Below are 22310 nucleotides of genomic sequence, written 5' to 3' on the forward strand. Positions count from 1 at the left end.
GTATTGTTTGTACTGTACTGACATTTATCATATTTCTGTTATATGATTGTTCTGCTGGGCTGTTAAATGTTTATGTTTCTGATACTGTTTCATGGTAGTCCTATTATCAGGTTTCAATTTGCTGTTTCCAAGTTTACATCACTGATTGTATTTATTTTTATATTTGGTCCTTTTACTATTGTTATGCTGTTAACAAAATTGTAAGTTTTATACCTGCTGCCCTAAGCAAATCTTTTCATAAAAGCAGTTAATAAATACAAATAAATAAAACCATTTGATTCAAACAGATCAAATACATTTTCATATGTTTGAAAACAATAAAGGAATTATTTGAAAAAGGGAATTAAGGCAAGCAAACTATTAACACACAAGCCAAGGGTCCAGATGAAACAAAGCAGGATCTGTATACCACATAACATTTTTTAAAGACTGCAGTACATTTTTTTTGTTTATGTTTGAAAGGAGAAAGTGAAGAGGCACAGCCATAATAATTCTGAATCTTTGAATAAGAACTATTTTCTATCTGAAGCTTAAAATTATTACTCAAAAAGTATGTCTACACTATATTAGTTTGATAAACACAGTATGCAGAATTATAAAATACTGTACATAGATATTTATTGTTGCACAAAATTCCATCTGGAGTAAATTCTACAGCCTGTATCCCCAAAGGCATTAGTTCCCAAATCTGGTCCTGGTGGCATCCCAACCAGTCAGGTTTTCAGGTTATCTGCAGTAAATATTCATGAGAGAGATCTGCATGCAGTGGAGGCAGTACATGTAAATCTCTCTCATGAATATTCATTCTGGGTATCCTGAATCCCTGACTGGCTGGGGTGCCTCCAGGCCCAGGTTTGGGAACCACTGCCCAAAGGGATATAAAAAGAACAGAGGCAGCTCATAAGTGGGCTTACAAAATGATGTAGAGCCGCACCAAAAGCCCTCTGAAATGAGTCTCAGGAACTTCATCATACACACCTGAGAGGGACAGGGTATATGACAGAGATAAAAATCAACCATTCCTCAGCAGAGAAGAAGTTCTTGAACAAAAGGCCATGATAACAGATTCAAAGCAGGAAGAATGAAAAATAATAATAGGAAATATTTCTTCACAGAAAGGGTGGTGAATACATGTAAAGCTGCCCAGTGGAGGTGATAGATACAAAACAGTAAATTTATTCAAGAGATCATGGGATAAGCCCAGGGAATATTTAGTAGCAAAGAAGCACAGGTCTTCTGGATATATTACTGCAAAAAGAAGCAAATTAAGCAGACAAAATGGGTCCTATATCATGTTTCTATCAGTCATATTAACACTTGTTCCAGTCCCATGGAACAGCCGTGCCTAAACCTTAAATAAGAATGCAAGTCCAGGGAGGAAGTGACGTCACCGTCGGAGATGGAAGCCTGAATCCAGAGCTCCGTCGGGGCAGTGAAGAAATAAGCGCTATTTCCTGGTTCCCTAACCCCCGAGATTGGTGGTTTTGAGGTGAAAGATATAGAGAAGTAATGGCGACACGAAAGCGGCTGGAAAAATTCAAGTTCGCCGCGGCACAGAAAAACGAGGCGGCGAACACGAGCCGCTCCCAGCAGAAAGCTCACAACAAAATGGCCGCCGCGGATTCTGGCTCCGAAACGGAGGACCCAACAGATCAACTAGAAAGTGATACCGAGCTGACTAAACAAGAGGTAGCGAGGTGGTTTAAAGCCTTAAAGGCTGAAATGTCGGCGGTTCGGAAAACTATCCGTGAGGCGGTCACAGATATCCAAAAAGAGGTGAGAGAGATTGGAGGACGGGTGGAGCAGGTGGAAGAAGGGCTGGAGCACGTGGAGGGAGAAATGGAGGGCCTGCGTACTGCTCTCACGATCGTGCAAGCTGAAAAAGCAAAATTGCAATTAGAGGTGGAAGATCTGGAAAATCGCTCCAGAAGGAATAATTTGAGATTCAAAGGGGTCCCGGAAACGGACCAGAATAAAGACTGTGCACAGGTGATTCGGGAAATTTGTGCCAGAATATTGGATATAAATTCTGAGGGGCAGACTAATATGGAGGAGTCTGAAATAAGATTTGATCGGGTACATCGAAGTCTGGGGCCCAGGAGAGACCAGCAACCCAGGGACATTGTTGTATGCTTTAAAGACTATACTATCAAAGACAAGATCTGGAAGAAAGCCAGATCCCAGGGGGAGTTACTCTGGGACAATAAAAAAATTCTGGTGTTTCAAGACTTAGCGCTGGGCACTCTTCAGAGGCGTAGAGAATTCAAAGACTTAACCACATATCTCCAGCAGTCTAATTTCAGATATAGATGGATCTTCCCTTTTGGCCTCCAGTTTACAGCGGAAGGTATCACCAGACGAGTGGTTACGCTGGGAGAGGCTTGGAAGGTACTTACAGAGCTGGGATATACAAATCTGCCTCCGGCAGCTGCGGAGGGGAGATCAAGTGTAACAGCAAAGATAAAAAAAGAGTCATCCTGGCATAAAGTGCGCCCACGAAGAGAGAATACTTCACAGCTATCAACAGAGGAGAAAGTACCTTGAATGGACACGAGAGATACTCAGGATTTCAGTTACCTCAAAGGTTTCATGGGGTTTTGTTAAGAAAAAGATGTTATGCAGTTGGGGGGATTGTTCTGGAGTTGTTACAGGATGTCTATTTATTGTTGGAAAGGGTTCTGGGAACTCAGTAAAATCTGTGAAATATGGGGGGAGGGGACCGGGAAATGTTGTTGGGGGGAAGAGGGCGATGAGCTCCGGCGGGGAGTGATTTCCTCATTACTAGCGGCTGGCGGGTAATGGCTCAGCCCAGCAGGGGGGGAGAGGGGGGGGAGGGAAGGGGATCAAGGGTCTTCACATTGGGTCATGGAATGTTAATGGTATGAACTCTCCACAGAAGAGAAATTTGATACATAGAGAATTGCAGAAACTTAAGTGGGATATTATATTATTGCAGGAAACACACATTCAGAAGAGGGATTTACACCTACTTAAACATAGGGGGTACAGCGACTGTATCTCACACTGTGATGCTAGAGGGGGCAAGGTGGGAGGATTAGTGATATACATCCGTAGACACATCCCACTGGTCATAGAAGAAACATATAGGGATACTTTGGGAAGGTGCCTGGCGATTAGGGGTCAGCTGTATGGCAAGGAGGTGACCATAGTAAATATATACGCCCCCAACTCAGGACAAGGAGAATTTTTTACTCGGATTCATAAGGAGCTCTCCCAGTTCCAGAAAGGGGGGATGGTCCTGGGTGGGGACTTTAATACTAGCATGACATTAATGGATCATTCAAAGGGGCTGATGGATAAGTCCCCAGCACACTGTACACAGTTAAAATCACTTGTCTCTGATTTAGACTTAGTAGATGTATGGAGGCTGAGACACCCAGGCCAGCGGTCCTATACCTTCTTTTCTCATGCTCAGAATACTTACACAAGAATCGATATGGTATGGTGTAGCCGCCAGTTGTGGGATCAGGTGGTTGATTCACATGTTGGGTCCATTTCCACCTCTGACCATGCCCCCGTGGAGCTTGAGCTCAAAGGTCTGACTGAGGAAAGGCGCCAACTCTTTTGGAGATTAAACGAATTGATTCTTGGGGATAGTGGGGTGCGGGATGACATTCGCCGGGTCATTCAGAATTATATGTTGGTGAATGACACTGGCGAGGTTTTGGATGGCACATTGTGGGATGCCCTAAAGGCAGTGGTGAGGGGTCACTTCATCAAATGGGGAGCCCGGAAAAAGAGGCTACGAGAGAAGAGGGAGTTGGACCTCCGGGCACGATTAGTGAAATTAGAATGTTGTCACCAAGAGGGAGGCTCTGGGATAGTCCTGAAAGAATTAAGACAGTGTAGAGCAGAATTAGAGAAACTGCAGGTGGAACACGTGGAGTTTTTACATACAAGACTCCAACAGAAGTTTTATGAATTTGGAAACAAATCTGGACGGATGTTGGCTCATCTTTTGAGGCAGAGACAAAGGAGCCACACAATAACAAAAATAAAAGGGGCGGGCGATAAGATGTACTATAGAGATGGAGAAATCAGGGATCAGTTTGAGAAATTTTATCAGAAGTTATACAGCAGTGAGAGGGGGGCAGGGGGGGAAGAAATCAGGAGGGGTTTAGGAAAGCTGCATCTCCCAAGGTTATCAAGTTTGGAACGCAATCAGTTAGAGGCCCCATTTCGCCTTGAAGAGATCCAAAGGGTGATTAAGGGTCTCCAGGGAGGGAAGGCGCCCGGCCTGGATGGGTATTCTGCTCGGTTTTATAAGACTTTTGTAGGGGAGGTGGGGCCCATGTTGTTGAGGGTTGGGAATGCATGCCTGGCTGGCCAATCATTGCCGGGGAGTATGCATGAAGCGGGGATCTCCGTGCTTTTGAAACCAGGTAGAGACCCGGCGGTATGTGCCTCCTATCGCCCCATATCACTAATAAATCTAGATATTAAGATTTTATCTAAAGTAGTTGCTGATCGGTTAGGAAAGGTCCTGCCTTCATTGATTCATACTGATCAATCAGGGTTTGTCATGGGGCGGCAGGTAGCGGATAATATTAGACGCACCTTACATGTGATGTGGGTAGCCCAACAGAGGGGGATTCCAGTGGCCCTTTTGAGTACGGACGCAGATAAAGCGTTTGACAGGGTGGACTGGCCTTATTTATGGGAAGTTCTAGAACATCTAGGGTTTGGCCAGGGTTTGATAGGATGGATACAACGACTATATGAGAAACCAGTGGCAAGAATCAAAGTAAATGGGGGGTATACATCTGTTTTCCAGATTGAACGGGGTACCAGACAGGGGTGTCCGCTGTCACCGTTACTGTTCGCACTCTCGATCGAGCCCTTAGCTCAGAGGGTGCGTGAATCGGTTGACATTCCAGGAATAATGATAGGTGGCTCTGAACACAAATTGGCATTATTTGCTGATGATGTCTTATTTTTTGTAAATAACCCGGGGCTGCATCTTCCTATATTGATGGCAGAACTGAAGGAGTTTGGTAGGCTCTCGGGTTTTCAGATAAACTATGATAAATCTGACATGATTGGGGTATCCATAGCACAACCTAGGATGGAGGAGCTCTCTCGAAACTTTCCTTTTAAATTAAGGAGGGATAAAATTAAATATTTAGGAGTCCAAATACCAGCTCAGATTTCTCAGATATATCAGCTAAATTATATACCGTTATTCCGGCAAATACGCAAAGACATGGAGGGTTGGACGGGAAAGTGGTTGTCATGGTGGGGCAGGATAGCATCGATTAGGATGAACGTATTGCCCAGACTTTTGTTCTTGTTTCAAACATTACCGGTAGCAATCCCTGGGAGGGAACTGAGAACCCTACAACAGGCTATAGTGAAGTTTGTTTGGGGAGGCAAGGCCCCCAGGCTTAGCAGGAAGCTGCTCTGGCGTTCGACAGAGTTGGGTGGGAGAGGGGTTCCTAACCTCGAATGGTATTACTGGGCAGCACAAATGAAACTTATATCCCTGTGGGGTCAGGAGAAATGGTCGGTGGTGGCACACATGGATCAGGAGATGGTGCAGCAGCACAGCCTGCAGTCAGTAATATGGGCATCTTCTGCTTATCCTACTATTGGCAGGCTTACTACCAATCCGTTTGTTGGGCACTTGTTGGCACTATGGGGTTCCCTTAGGACACGCTTCTGGAAAACTAGAAAAACATCTACATACGCGTATATTCAAGGGGAACCTACTTTTAGAGTGGGGTTGGGAAATCCGGTAGCAAAGAGGTGGGCTGAGAGGGGCATATTGAGGTTTCGAGATTTATTGGAAGATGGGAAAATGAGATTGTTCACAGAACTCAAGGAAGACTATGGGGTTATGGACAGGGACAGATTCTTCTACTTACAGGTTCAACATTACATTTACACACAAGGATGGTTGAGAAACGATCCAGAGGACTATGAAGTCTTAGAAAACATGTGGGGCTCACTGGGAACAATGAAGGGAGTTATATCCCGGTTATATAAATTTATAAGGGGAGGGAGTTTTGAAAAATGTCTATATATGATTAAATGGGAAAGAGATTTGGAAAAGGAATTGACAGTTCATGAATGGAAGGCCATTATCTCGGAGGTCAATAAAGCATCAACATGCGTGTTATTGAAAGAAAATGCCTTCAAGGTACTCTCGAGATGGTATTTTACCCCATATAGACTACATATGATGTTTCCAGGGGCCTCCCAGTATTGTTGGAGATGTACAACAGATGTGGGAACTTTCTTGCATATCTGGTGGTCCTGTGGGAAATTACAAATGTATTGGCAATCTATAACGGCAAAGATAACTGCCCATACAGGCAAAAACTTTTTGTGTGAGCCTCAATGGTGCCTGCTGGGCCTGGGGAACAGACGAGGAGTGAAATGGCAAAGACGTTTGAAGAGGATGTGCTTGACAGCTGCAAAGAGTGTCATTGCTCGGTTGTGGAAACAGCAAGCGGCACCAACAGAGGAAGACTGGACTCTAAAACTTTCTCTAATTGAGGAGATGGAGAAATTAACTGATAAACGGTTGGGAATTTATAACAGGCAAGATGAACTCTGGACACATATTAGAGCAATGACCCAAGTGAGTTAGTAATAGGCGCTTGATGGGGGGGTGGGGGGGGGGAGGGGTAGGGGTAGGGGTGGGGGGGGGGGAAATGAAAAATTAAAGTTTGTCAATGTTCAATTATAGATTTACAGTTGATGGACAAAAGAGAAGGTGTAAAGTGAGAGAAGTATAGAATTGTGTATCAAAGAAGAAATAGTCAAATGTCTACTGTGAATTAAGGAAGTAATGTTTATTCTGTTGTTTAACAATAAAAATTATTGAAACAAAAAAAAAAAAAAAAAAAGAATGCAAGTCCAAGGTCTGAAGTACCTCAAGATTTCTAGGCTTGTCTAGGCATGTTAGAATGTAAACCTCTTCTCTATTCCTAGGAATCAAGGGGTACAGATTCAGTAAACAATGCCTACATATAGGTGCTGAGATACAGGGTGCTAAATGCGAATTCTATAACAGCAGTTGAGTTCACATTCACCAGGCTTGGGTAAATGCTCGCGTCTACCTACTGGCATTTAGGTGCATATTCTATAAAGCCATGCCTCTATGTTGGACACACCGCTGACCCGCTCATGCCCCCGCCACACTCCATAGGGGATACACATTACAGAAATTAGACGCGCTGTAGATCAGTTACGCACGTAACTCCTAATTAGCACCAATTAGTGGTTAATGTCAATTATTGATCATTTTCACCAATTAAGTGCCAATTGAGCCAATTAGTTTATGTGTGCAAATGATCCCATTCTATAATCGCATGCCCAATTGCGTACTTATTTTTGGGCACCATTTATAGAATCAGGGGGCAAAAGTCCAGGAAGGCCAACCAAGGAGACTTGGACCCAGATGCAAAAGTTAACTTTTTTTTGTAACACTATTGTCCTTATTTTGGCAAATAAATTAGCTTTCTATAACATTTTTCCAATCTTGAATGTCCTGATGAGCAAAAGGCATGATCTTGCAATTCAAAACTATAGCTGAAGGCAGCCCCCTGGAAAATATCAGGCCTCTGGAGCCTTATTTTCAGATCTGTAGTTTGCTAAACCTGAATCCCTGATGGACCCTCTGTAGTTATGATGCACAGTTCATGTGCTGAAATAGGCACATGAACTGTTCATATGCTGAAATAGGTACTGGCCATGGAGAGCCCACACATAGAAAGCTCTTCTTCCACGCTTTGGAAGACACTTCTCAGTGTCACAATGGCGTTTTTTTTTAAATCTCTTCACAACCCAGAAGAAGTGCTGTGGTCCTTCCTTACCCTAGACCAGCAGAATACTTAACAGGAACAACTAGTGTAGGCAGCAATGGGACAAGAAATGTTAAACTGCAATATCCAGTTTGAAACTGCTGATCTTAATTATACTCCCCAAACAGCTGTGTCGTAAATGCTGGTAAGGGTAACAGAGTACATGGTTATGCAATAAAAATGTGTTTAATGCCTGATCTTTACTTCACTGGTAACCCACTGCAAAAGTCACATTAATTACCTTTATTTGGACCAGGTCCCTGCGGATTTTGGCTGAGCGGAGGGATACGTCCTTGTGAGCCCTGCTGTCCTAGTCCTGGGATCAGAGGTGGGGGAACCTGGTTTGGTCCTCCCTGCAAACAATAAGTGCTTCAGTTATTCAGATTTATTCAGCTCCTGTATTAAAGTTCAAGAGTAGACTTTTATTCATTATTCTTTGTTATGTATCCTATACTGTGTATTGTAAGCCACATTGAACTCAAACTTGTTTGGGATAATGTGGGATATAAATGTCAAAAAAATAGCAACAATTCTACCTTATATATGTATCGTTTGGGGGCAACCAAGGCAGGTATTGTATTCTACCTATTCCGAAGATTTGTAGTGGATATAAATGTCACACATAAATACAGATTCAAATATCCTGAATTTAGAAAGGACTATAGCAGGCCAAATATGTCCCAAAGCAATTATTTCTCTTCAACATTCAATCCATAAATATAGAATGACAACTACTAAAACAAGAGGAACAGTAAAGGACATGCTGCATAATGTTTATGTTAAATCATTAAATCATTAATTTAAATATCACAAAGTAAAACAAGAAACATCAAGAATAATATGAAATTTCCATTCAACCATATTAAAATGGTGGAAACCTTAAATTACCATCGAGTACAAAAAATAATAATGACAGTTCATTTCCCATTTCCAATCACTGGAGGGAGACCTTGTTCCTTATAGTCCCTTAAATGTTCAAAAATACTTGATCTACCGCATTTCCACAAGGAAAACAAAGAGGTTTATATAATTAAAAAATTAGTTTAAAAGAAAAGGAAAGGGGAACTACAAATTCAATTCAATAAGTAACAAAGAACAGGAGGAAAAAGAGATTAAAGAAAAACATAAAACATCTCTGAGCCAAGAACAGCCCCAACTGCCTTATGATCCCTTAGAGAACACCAGGGAAAATAAATACGTTTTTAAAGCAGCGCTACGTTTCAAATAGGAACGTTCAGCATAAATAAGAAAGGGGAGTGAATTCCAAAGAAAGGGAGCTTGAAAGAATGCAGAGTGGTGGGTGGTCTCAAGTCTAGAACGGTAAACTGGAGGGATGGACAGACAGTTCACAGAAGTGGAACAAAGTGCCTGGAAAGGAGTATATGGAATAATGTCCTGCGATGTTTTATGGTTATTTTAGAAACATCCACACACCTAAATAGCAGCCTTTAAACATCTGGAGAGGTCTAGTCATTTAAATGCCATTTCAAAACAGGGGCATTCAGATGTAGAAATTTAGACCTACTCCCATATATCAAGGGCAGTGCTAAATCCCAACATTACCTAATTCTCCCTTCCCATCTCTAGCTCCCCTTCTTCCCACCATCATTAGCCCCACCTTCCTCAGAGGCACCCACGTGTGGGCACAAGCCCAACACATGGCAGCCTTCCCCATACTTCCCCCCTCCTGGGCTTGAGGCCTGCAAAAATTGTCCTAAGGCCGCAAGCCCCTACTACCCCCCCCCCCCCAGACACAGTCCCCAGGCTTACTGGAGTCCCTGGTGTCTAGTAGGGCATAAATAATGCCCAATCGCTGGGGGGGGGGGGGGGGGCTGAGAATGTCGAGAGGTGGGGGCTGGTAAAGCTGGGAGGGGGTCTTTAATTTTGGGTATGTAGTCAAGGAGGGGGTTTGGGATTATTGCTATCATGATGGGGGGCTGGCTTTGCTGAGGGAGCAGCAAGTTTGGAAAGCTGCTCTCACATCTCTGTGAGGGTTGAAAAGTACATTTTTCCCCCACGTTCAGCTTACTACAATTACTGTTCCTTCTGGATATGGAGGGGCTGGGAAGTGCAACTCCTATTTTACAAGAGGCTTTATGTCTGGCAGAGCCTCAAAATAATGTTAGGTAATATAAAGTGGCACATCCTTTCTAAAATGCCACTTTATATTACCTAACCATTATCCACAATGAGAAAAAAAAGTTCTACTTATGCTAATTTGTATTATATTGTATCAAAATATATTGAAAAGATATACTGCAACTAGCTTAAAAATACATATTGCTAAACAAACTCTTAGCAGTGCTTCCCTATTTTAGCGGTTGAAAATCCATGATTGTGAACAAAGCAAATTACTCAAATCACACAATAAGTACTACATTCATTGTGTTTCTTAAAGTTTCAGAAACATACAAATATGAAAGTCTGTTTTTTAAAGTAATTATCAGATGTATTCACCATGCCTGCAACCCCCATTCCACCTAGACTCATGCACTTCATCCCCTGAACACATCATCCCTTCTCACTCACACCCCAGGATACAGTTCCTGCCCCTCACCCACTCTCATATCCTGCAGGGTCATCCTTTCATATTCTCCCTCCCCCCCACCCATAATAAATCTTCTGATTCTCACATGATCCCCCCAAATGTAATATATATTCTGATTTGGACGGTCCCTAGAGGGCCTGGGTCCACTTACCAGAGGCAGTGGGTGTAGCAAAATATGTGTGCGAGGGTGTCCAAGTATGTTTATGTTTATTGTATAATTTGATATACTGCCTTTACTAATGAAAGGTCAAAGCAGTTTACAAATGTTAAATTATAGATAAAATGGAAAGGAACTCCAGTTACAACAGGAAAGAACACGCATTCACGCAAAGTATATAAACAGATAAGTTTTTTTTAAAAAAAGGGGGGTGGAGGTGGGAAAAGTGCATCTCTGAGGTTCTGCGCGTGTGTGTGTAAGAGTCCCTTCTGTGTGTGTCTGAATATATGTATGGGTCTGCATCATCCAAAAACATAGCTGGCGCTCAATGAATTTGTAATCCCCAAGGAATTATCTCTTGTTTACAATATTCCACCACTGAAGCACTGTGTAGTTCCAAATGGGATAAAAATCTATGACTATTAAAGTATCTGACCAACTGTTATCAATCACATCAGTCCCATCAGAATTCATTAATGCTGGTGCTTGCAAAATCTCTTCTCTTTGATCCTCTGAAAAACCCAATCCGCTTTGCCAACTTTGAACCTTGTCAATAAATACCGTATTTTTCAGACTATAAGACGCCCTTTTTATCCCAAACTTTGGGAGGAAAATGTGGGTGCATCTTATAATCCAAATGTAGCGTACCTGCTCGCTGTGGGGGGGGGGGGGGCAGCCAGGGCCAGTCTTAGGCCAAGGCGAGCGTTGCGACTGCATAAGGCCTCGCGCTCAAAGGGGCCCCGCCTCAACTCCACCCAGTGCTTTTTTTGTGAGGTCCGGCTCACCTGCCCACTCCCTTCCATTCATGCACCCGTGCTCCCTGTTTTGAAATCTTTAATTTACCCGAAGTCGCGGCGAACCAGCAGTAAAAGCAGCAGGCAGGCTCGCCTTCTCGTTGCTTCCCTTCCCTCTCAGCGCGTCCCGCCTTCCTCTGATGTAACTTCCTTTCCACGAGGGCAGGATGCGCTGACTGGGAAGGGCAGCGATGAGGAGGCGAGCCTGCCTGCTGCTTTTACTTACTGCTGGTTCGCTGTGACTTCTGGTATGTAAATTAAAGATTTCAAGGCAGGGAGCACGGTTGCACGAACGGAAAGTCAGGTAGCTGAGGGCGGACAAGGCAGGTGGGCGGGGGTTTGAACGAATCGCTGGACATAGGGAGGGGAGGAGAATTGCTAGACATGGAGGGGAGGGGAGGGCAGGGGAGAGAGGAGAATCGTCGGACATGGATGGCAAGGGAGGACAAATTCCACTGCACAGCCACATAGGTTGTGCAAAACTGCTGTCCCCATACAAGAGTGTTGCACAATCTGTGGTCCTCCAGCAGATCTCCGCCACACTTTTTGCTTCAAAATTTTTTTTCCTATTTTCCTCCTCTAAAACCTAGGTGCGTCTTATGGTCCGGTGTGTCTTATAGTCTGAAAAACACGGTATCTCTTTAATTAGTATCACACCATGGGGCACATTTTTGAAAGAGAAAAACGTCTAAAAAGTGGCATAAAGCAATATTTGGACATTCGTCTCACCAAAACGTCCAAACTGGTATTTTTGAAACCCATTTTTCAGATGTTTTTCGTCTGCAGTGCATTCAAATCTCAAGAGGGCATGTTGGGGGGCATATTAAGGGCGGAATTTGGGCGTTCAAAACACTTGGACGTTTTTCAGCCATAATGGGACAAAACAAAAATGTCCAGGATTAAAACTAAGACAGTATGAGCTAGACCTGTTTTTAGAACAAATAAGCCACAAAAAAGTGTCCAAAATGACCAGATAACCACTGGAGGAATAAAGGAACGACCCCCCCCCCCCGCCTTACTCCCCTAGTGGCCACTGACCACCTCCCTGTGAAAGAAACAGTACATACCCGCCTCTAAGACAGTCTCAGATGTTATAGCCAGGCCTATTAAAGCAGCAAGCAGGTTCCTGGAGTAGCCTAGTGGTCGGTGCAGTGCACTGTGGAGAAGGGGACCCAGGCCAATAATCCACTCTAACTGCTACACCTGTGGTGGAAAGTGTGAGCCCTCCCAAACCCACCAAAAACCTACTGTACCCACATATAGGTGACACCTGCAGAAATAAGGGCTATTGTAGTGGAGTACAGTTCGGTACAGTAGGTTTTTGGTGGGTTTGGGAAAGTTCACTGTACAATATAAGGGAGCAACGGTGAGATGTATACCTGGGAGCTTTTAGATGAAGCCCATTATAGTGCCCCCTAGGATGCCCCACTGATCTGCTGGGATGTTTGTGTGGCCAGTTTACTAAAAATGCTGGCTCCTCCTACATTGCAATGGTTTGATTTTGTGCGTTTTTCATTTGGACATTTTTTTCCAAAAATGGTCAAAAAAGATAAACATACTGAGTACAGTAACATCAAGAAAAAGGTCATTTTCGAAATAAAAAGATAAACGTTTTTCCGGGTGGTCATGTTTGCTGTTCAAGTTTTGGACATTTTGAGCAAACTGTCCAAAGTTGAATTCAGATGTCATATCAAAAATTACCCTCTATATCACAAAAAGGGAATAGGTGTAATTACCAAATGCATATCACCTATCCTCCAGTGTGAAAAAGGAAAATTTAATAAAAATTCCCTTTAAATTACATCAGTTACAGACGATTAGATTTGTTTTATCCCCTATCATTTTCATGTTAGAGCAAGCTATTGTTCTTTCCCAATTTGATTAATACAATGCTTTGCACGTTGGTTTGCAATCAGGACTTCCTAGCAAACTGCAGCTTTTATAGAATATTGCAGCAAAAATGATATATAGTCGTTCAAGATTTGATCATGTACACACCCTTATTGAAAAGCCTGCATTGGTTGTCACTATATGTGTGTGTGGAATTTAAGGCTGCCTGTGTAGTTTTAAAAATTCTACATCATGGGTATTACTCTTCTTTTCATACTCAAATTATAACTTATCCAATTGTCTGGAAGAATTCCTATTTTTATTATTCTTTACAATTAGGATTTCCGTCCATCAAGAAAGTTCATTACAAAAAGGTTTTTGATAGCTCATTTACGTATCAAGCTACTAAGTTATGTGCAAATACGTACTCTTTCAGGATACCTATTCTTCTGTAAAGCATTAAAAACATCTCTTTAGAAAATATCTACATAAATGATATAGAAGGGACATTTCTGATCGTTGTATTCTTCAGCTTTTGTAACTCGCTTAGATTCTTTGCTGATTGAAGCGGGATATAAATGCAAAGAATGGAACGGAATAGAATTAGTTTTGTTCCTTGATGAAAAGCTATCCATATTGTATTACTTTTCCTCAATGATGGGAAAATACTCATAATAAAAATTAACCTGAATATTTGAAAAATAAAACTGCTTTTTAAGCTGCCCAATTTCATGTGTATTATATAGAACAGAAAAACATTTCATAAGTTATCCCATATAGTTGATACATACCAAATAAAATAATTCCAACTCATATTATCCAGCTAGAGAGCTATTTACTAACAGTAAATGTGTGCTACTACTGTTAATGCACATTATTTACCAAAGCCCAATTTATGCAACAGGTCCTATGGAAAATAATGTGGTGAATTCTATATATGGCATAAAAAAAATACTATTCTATAAACCATGCTTAAAGTTAGGTGCATTTATAGAATAATACTTATGCCTGGGAATTGCAGCTAACTTTAGGTGTGGTCAGCTGCACCAACTGAAACATGTACATGACTAAATTAGGCGTGCATTCGCTTCATTCTGTAACAATGCGTGTAAATGTTAGGAACGCTCCCATTTTGCCCATGCCCCTCCCATTTCCACACCCCCTTTTTGAACTTGTGCTTAAATTTATGTGTGTATATTTCAATGAAATCTAATTAGTGTCAATAATTGGTTAACAAGCCAATTATCAGTGTTAATTACATCTTAAATGTTAGCGACTTTTATATAATTCGGGGGAATATGTGCTAACAGCATTATCATGTGTTGTTTGTAAATGAACCCCCTAATAAATGATACTTAATATGTATGCATTATTATCCTACTCACAAAGCTATTATGATTTTCTTTAACTGCAACGAACCTGATAACTGATAACAAACAATAATAGATACTTAAAGTTATAGTTCAACTATATACTAATTGTAACACTGAGATTTCTTAACTGTAATGTAACTAAGTCTGCACTGTTTACCACTACTGTAAAATTATATATTTTTTAATCAATAAAGTGAACTGGATGAAGGACGTGTGATAGATGCAATCTACTTGGATTTCAGCAAAGGCTTTGATACAGTCCCTCACAGAAGACTCGTGAATAAGCTGAGAGGGCTGAACTTAGGACACAAAGTGGTGAACTGGACTGGAAAATGGTTGACTGACAGGTGGCAGAGGGTGTTAGTAAATGGAATCAGCTCGGAGTAAAGGAAGATGAGTAGTGGAGTGCCTCAGGGATCGGTGTTTGGGGCGATTCTGTTTAATATAATTGTGAGAGACATTGCTAAAGGGATAGAAGGAAAAGTTTGCCTTTTTGCAGATGACACGAAGATATCCAATAGAGAGGATACCCTGGAGGCAGAATGGTGATAATGTAATGATATGCAAATTGTATGAATTTGGAAGAGTGTGCATTGGAGTAACAACATCTTAACTTATATAAAACACATGAGAGGTTAGGTAGGCATGAGACCTGATTCAGAAATCTAATTAACAGCGGGGAGAAACCAGGAGGGTGCATGTAAATAGCTTTATTCCAGCTTGGCATGAGGAAGCAGTGTGAATGATATAATTATCGTACCTCTGGTAAAGTTGCAGATTACTGCAAGAGTATGTACATACTTTGATTTGAATACTGGAATGTTGGTGTGCGATGATGGTTCCTATGATGCCACCATATATTCCCCCGGGTATGTAATGGTATGAGTTTGTTTGAACTGAGTACATTCTATATCACTTAATTTAATTCAAGTTAATAAAATCTCTATATATAAAAGGCACCACCAACGGTCTAAATGAAGCCTCCAGCCGGAATTGTGAAGGGGGAGAGATATCCGGTTTTCCCATGAGTGTCTGCCCCGCCGTCGCTCTCTCTGTAACACAAACAGTGAAGGAAAACACAGCAAAGCACGAAATCAAATCGCTCTCTCTGTAACAGTGAAGGACTCAGAGGGGGGAGGGGAGAGAGGGCAGAAGCCCTCATTATCTCTGTAACACAAACACAGCAGGAAACTTAACACTGAAGGACTCGACTCCGAGGGGGGAGGGGACAGAGAGCACAGGGGAAGGGAGAGAGGGCAGATGGCAGGGACACACACACTCCCACATGCACACAGAAGAAAACCTTGCTAGCCCCCGTTTCATTTGCATCAGAAACGGGGCTTTTTTACTAGTATAATATAATACTGAGCTAAGATTAGTAGTTAAAATTTAATACCAAAAAGTGCAGAGTGATGCACTTGGGGTGCAGAAATACAAAACAGGTGTACTGGATAGGAGGGGAGAGATTGGTAAACTCGATTCAGGAGAGGGACCTTGGAGTGATGGTGTCTGAAGATCTCAAGATGAAGAAACAGTGCAACAAGGCAGTGGTCATGGCCAGAAGGATGCTAGGCTGCATAGAGAGGGGTATAACCAACAGAAGAAAGAAAGTTTTGATGCCCCTGTACAAGTTGCTAGTGAGGCCCCACTTGGAGTATTATGTTCAGTTTTGGAGGCCTTATCTCGCTAAGGATGTAAAAAGACTTGAAGTGGTTCACATAAAAGCAAAAAAAATGGTAGGGGGCTTACACAGCAAGACGTACATGGAGAGACTTACTGATCTAAACATGTATACCCTGGAGGAAAGGAGAAACAGAGGCGATATGATACAGACAAATATTTGAAAGGTATTAATCCACAAACAAACCTTTTCCAGAGATGGGAAGGTGGTAGAACCAGAGGGCACGAATTGAGGTTGAAAGGGGGGCTGACTCAGGAATAATGTCAGGAAGTATTTTTTCACTGAGACGATGGTAGATACCTGGAATGCTCTCCCGTGGGAGGTGGTAGAGATGAAAACAGTAACGGAATTCAAAAATGCGTGGGATAAATACAAAGGAATTCTGATTGGAAGAAATGGATCCAAAGAAGTTTAGCCGAGAATAGGTAGCAACACCACTAATTGGGAAGCAAAGCCAGAGCTGGAAAAGACTTCTACAGTCTGTGCCCTAATCGTGGCTGAATAAATTTGGATGAGCTGCAGTAGAGCTTTTCGGGGCTTCAACAACTTCAGAAATTTAGAACAAGGCCAGTGCCGGGCAGCCTTCTACGGTCTGTGCTCTGAAATTGGCGAAGACAAATCAAGATTAGGTATACATATGAAGTATCACATCATACTATATGTAATAAGTTTATCTTACTGGGCAGACTGGATGGACCATACAAGTCTTTATCTGCTGTCATCTACTATGTTATGGTAGGCCCTCTTTGGAGGGGGGGAGGGGTCCTTTGGAGGGGTTGGAGAGAAGTTATCAGGGGTGGGGGTTTGATCAGGAAGATGGGCAAAGTGATGGGGGGGGGGGGGGGGGGGGGGGGGGGGGGGGGCACAGGCCCTGCAAGCTCCAGCCCGGGAGCACTGGCTGCAGCTATAAGGCCTGATGCTCCCGGCACAATAAAATAGTTCCAGATTTTGGCTGGAGTTATCCTACTGTGATTTTATGCCCATAACACAACATGTGGTGTGCATCCGGTGCACACTGCAAGTCATGTTATGGTTTTTACATACTTATGCACTGCTTAATGCACATCTGCATCTCAATACTATGTAACTTGTGATGACCTAAATATCATTGCAGTAGAAACAAGACAAGCTGCATTGGAGCCCTTTAGTTGCGTTAAGAAGCTAATAATGCAACTTAAGGCCCTAACACAGCTTTATAACTTCCCCTCTAAGTTGGCTATCTGAAAACTCTCTCGCCTTCAATACTGCTAAAAGTATGTGCATTGTTCCTCAACATGTGCATCATTAGCCATAGTTAGTTGAGGCATCCATGAAATAGTGTTTTGGGTGGGACTTGAAAATAACGTATACAAGCTATTTTTAAATTTATGAGCTCAACTTTCCATAGAAAATCTACCTGCACCAACATAGGTGCAAACTTCGATGAATACTTTACAAATATAAACAAATTTCAAAGTGAAAGTACATGCGCACATTCAGACTTTGTCCCAAAGTGGGTAGTTTGAAAATTGTCCCCTAAACATATATTTCTAGGACATTATCAGTTCTTGCCAATTAATAAACTGTTCCAAGACTATGTCACATTCTGCCCAGTACCACAATAAGGGGCATAATTATCAACGTGGGCTACCATTAAGGCATGTTATTTTACTGTTAACCCCTGTTACTGGTAACAAGATCTCATTAATAATAAAATAAACAAGTCTTACGTTGATAAATTTCCCCTTAATGTTTCTAAATAGAATCACTCTGCCAAATACCACAGCATCCATATCATAAACATTTTATTACCTATTTACTGCTTCAACTATATTAAGAAAAACTACATCCAGAAGATTGTTATTCCTTCTCATTAGTAGACTTACTATATCCAGGATTCTCAATTCATTGTCAAGAGCCACAGATAGGTTAGACTTCAGAGTAACCAAAATATGCAAATTAATCCAATTCTTACAACAAGTACATGTCAATACATCTGATAACTATTTGTCATGGACCTCTAGAAAACTACGCTCATTTGCGGCCCTTCAGAACCAGAGCTAAGATCCCAACTAGTTTCAGATGTGAGCTCTTGTAATCAAAGCAAGAGCATCCAAGTGTCAATTAATGCTTCATACAACAGCAGTTCTACCCACAACAGTATACTGTGTACCTGTTGCTTTGGGCCAATGATTATGTCCACACGTACCTGACTGAAAGGTGCTCGAGGTCCATCACCCAACAAAGATGCTTTCTGCTGGAAAGGAGCTGGACTTTGAGAAGGATGTGGCCCTCTTGGTGGATTCTGTTGTCCCTGAGGTCCTTGCAGGCTTCCTTGAGGAGGGGGTCCTGGCTGTCCCTGTGAACCTGGCGGTCCACGTATTTCCTGAGGTGGCCCTAAATTTGATCCTTGTGATGGGGGTCCCTGATGTGTTCTCATATCCTGTGGACCTTTTGTCTCCCCCCTCATATCCTGTGGTCCCCTCATGCCCTGCGGGCCTCTCATGTCTTGAGGTCCCCTCATACCTTGCGGGCCCCTCATGTCTTGAGGGCCTCTCATGTCCTGCGGGCCCCTCATGTCTTGAGGACCTCTCATATCCTGCGGGCCTCTCATATCCTGTGGACCTCTCATGTCTTGTGGGCCTCTCATGTCCTGCGGACCCCTCATGTCTTGAGGGCCTCTCATGTCCTGTGGACCCCTCATGTCCTGAGGGCCTCTCATGTCCTGCGGACCCCTCAAGTCTTGAGGGCCTCTCATGTCCTGCGGACCCCTCATATCTTGAGGACCCCTCATGTCTTGAGGGCCTCTCATGTCCTGTGGACCCCTCATGTCTTGAGGGCCTCTCAAGTCTTGTGGACCCCTCATGTCTTGAGGACCTCTCATGTCCTGTGGGCCCCTCATGTCTTGAGGGCCTCTCATGTCCTGCGGGCCCCTCATGTCTTGAGGGCCTCTCATGTCCTGCGGGCCCCTCATGTCTTGAGGGCCTCTCATGTCCTGCGGACCCCTCATGTCTTGAGGGCCTCTCATGTCCTGTGGACCCCTTATGTCTTGAGGACCTCTCATATCCTGCGGACCCCTCATGTCTTGAGGACCTCTCATGTCCTGGGGACCTCTCATGTCTTGAGGGCCTCTCATGTCCTGTGGACCCCTCATGTCTTGTGGGCCATGCACCATCATTCCACCCTGGGGATGAGGTCCTCTCATGTCTTGTGATGGATGCCCCATCATCATTCCTTGTGGAGCAGGTCCTCTAGGATTCATTCCCATTAAAGGCCCCTGAGACCCCATTGCACCCTGCATTCCATGTGGAGGAAATCCTTGCATCCCTCTAGGGCCAGGTGGGCCCTGTAGACCTTGGGGGCCAGGAGGAACCTGAGGGCCTAAGGGACCTTGTGGACCAGAAGGACCTTGTGGGACTGGTGGCCCTGGAGGACCAATTGGTCCATGTGGCCCAGGGTGTCTCTGCATTCCCTGATGCATATCTTGAGGCCTTTGCATTCCCTGTGGAGGTCCTTGTGGACCTGGTCCTTGTGGACCTGGTCCCATGAATCCTTGTGGCCCTGCAGAACCCTGAAGCATTGGAGGACCCTGAGGCCCCATTTGTCCTTGAGGTCTGAACTGTCCTTGAGGGCCTAGTGGCGGTCCCATCTGTGGCATGTTCATTGGCATCTGCTGAGGTGGCAGGGGCTGTTGGAATCCTTGAGGGTGTTGTGAAAGTGGCCCCTGCCCTGGAAAAGGTTGAGGTCCAAGATGAGGGCCTCCTTGTGGTGGAGGTTGGGTCTGAGGCTGCTGCTGCTGCTGCTGTTGTGGTGGTGCCTGCTGTTGTTGAACTTGTTCTGCCTGTTTCTGTGCAAGTCTCTCAATCTTCAGTTGCTGGAAAAATAAAGTAGGTATGGTAAGTGACCTATAACCAGAAATAACTGGAAACCAACAGGTGGTCAGTATTAGTACAGAACAGTGAATAGCGTATTGAACTATATCAATGGTGATCAAGTTCAGTTTTACTATCCACTACTAACCATATAACTCAGAACAAATTATTTAACCTCCCTATGCTCAAAAAGATTTTATACTCATAAGAATATTATAAAACTGCCAATTCTTTTTTACAGTGCTGTGTGAACCAATGATGCTATGTCAAAATGCACCCTGGAAAAAAAAAAAGGGGGGGGGGGGGATTATTCCATGGTCCTAGATCTCCAAGACAAAACAATATCCCCTTTATTCTATAACAGGTTGCTACTGAAATCTTAAATTTATAGAATACTGGCATTTTCCCATGTTACACCGGAAACAGCAAACGCCTTTCCGGTACTATGTAAGCCACATTGAGCCTGCAAGTGGGAAAATGTGGGATACAAATGTAACAAATAAATAAATAAATGGCAGTAAGGTGCTCAACCGCTATTCCATATTTACATGCTAAAAGCACGTCACTGTAAGGGGACGTTCACAGGAGAGGAACATGGGTGGGATAGAGGTAGTTGGATATGTGGACATTTCGGTGAATAACTTATAGAATACTATAAATTACTTGAGTCAAATGTCACATTTAAGCGCTAACATTTATGCTTGTCCTTGGAGAACAGCAATTACACACATATTTATAGAATAGATGCACTACACACTTAAATTTGTACACCTAAATGGAGACACCAGTTATATGTCTCCAGAGGTATAACAAAAGATAAATATATGATAACCATATCATCACAGCTAAGAAATGTATATCACTGAATTCATAATCAATGCATCTGATATCTATGTGTGAAGGAATTATGGGAATATATTGTAGATAGAAAAGCAATATCTAATACCAAATGTCAATCTTCACAGTATCTGCTAGTTTAGGAGCCAATAACATTTGAAGACCTGCTTAATAGATACCACTAGGGAACAATTTCCCCTTACCTTTTAGTATAAGAAACTTACTGAAATAAGTATATGTACCAAAAGTTTCTTGTTAAGTTACCTATACATTTTAGTGATCAATTCAAAATAAAAAAGATAGTTAAAAAAATAAAAATTAAATGCCATTACTTATCAAAGCAATACTAAAATGCTCACTATAACATGCTTTCATACTTCCTCAGGAGCTTTCTTAAAGTAACCATCAACCTCTATTATTTTATAATTTTTAAAAATGTGTTCAAAAATCTCATACAGAAAAAAAAAACTAACTGGTGTGAGCAGTGTAAAGTCTTTGTTAATGGGTTGGCTCCACTTCAAAGAAATCAAAGCAAACCATAAAGTGGTTAATTGCAAATCCACGTTCAAATGTTCTTTTAAATAAGCACTTCTGGTTCTTCAACTGAACAACAAAAAAGGTAACTTTACTGTAAGTAAACAAAAAAGCTTAATGGCAAAAAGAAAAGAAAGCCAAATTGAAACCCCAACTTGACCATGTTCTGGCTTATTGTCTACATCCAGAGCAAAAATTTTCCAAAACACAGAAATTACAGAACACACACAAACAAAACAAGAAAGCAAAGCCTGAAGGACAGGAAAACAGGATTCCTTGCGCCTCTTGAATTATTCAAGGCACAGAACTGAATTGCCACAGTGCATCTAAACGAGTCTGTATAAAGGGTATGATACATACCTGTAGCAGTTGTTCTCCGAGGACAGCAGGCTGATTGTTCTCACGACTGGGTGACGTCCGCGGCAGCCCCCACCAACCGGAAATAAGCTTCGCGGGACGGTCAGCACGCAGGGCACGCCCACCGCGCATGCGCGGCCGTCTTCCCGCCCGTGCGCGACCGCTCCCGCCAGTTGAATGACTAGCAAAAAATATGAAACACACAACTCCAAAGGGGAGGAGGGAGGGAAGGTGAGAACAATCAGCCTGCTGTCCTCGGAGAACAACTGCTACAGGTATGTATCATACCCTTTCTCCGAGGACAAGCAGGCTGCTTGTTCTCACGACTGGGGTATCCCTAGCTCTCAGGCTCACTCAAAACAAGAACCCAGGTCAATTGAACCTCGCAACGGCGAGGGTATAACAGAAATTGACCTACGAAGAACAACTAACTGAGAGTGCAGCCTGACCAGAATAAATTCGGGTCCTGGAGGGTGGAGTTGGATTTACACCCCAAACAGATTCTGCAGCACCGACTGC

General features: G+C 42.8%; 1 protein-coding gene across 1 annotated transcript in view; it reads right to left on the reverse strand.

Moving 5' to 3' along the window:
• The window catches only part of WDR33 (WD repeat domain 33), a 441658-nt gene that overhangs the window by 25826 nt on the left and 393522 nt on the right, over nucleotides 1–22310 (reverse strand). The window contains 2 exon segments of the mRNA XM_030215962.1: nucleotides 8071–8182; nucleotides 18401–20065. Coding sequence (XP_030071822.1) covers nucleotides 8071–8182; nucleotides 18401–20065 — 1777 coding nt within the window.

Source organism: Microcaecilia unicolor, chromosome 10 (assembly GCF_901765095.1).
Source record: "Microcaecilia unicolor chromosome 10, aMicUni1.1, whole genome shotgun sequence".
NCBI classification, from domain to species: Eukaryota; Metazoa; Chordata; class Amphibia; order Gymnophiona; family Siphonopidae; genus Microcaecilia; species Microcaecilia unicolor.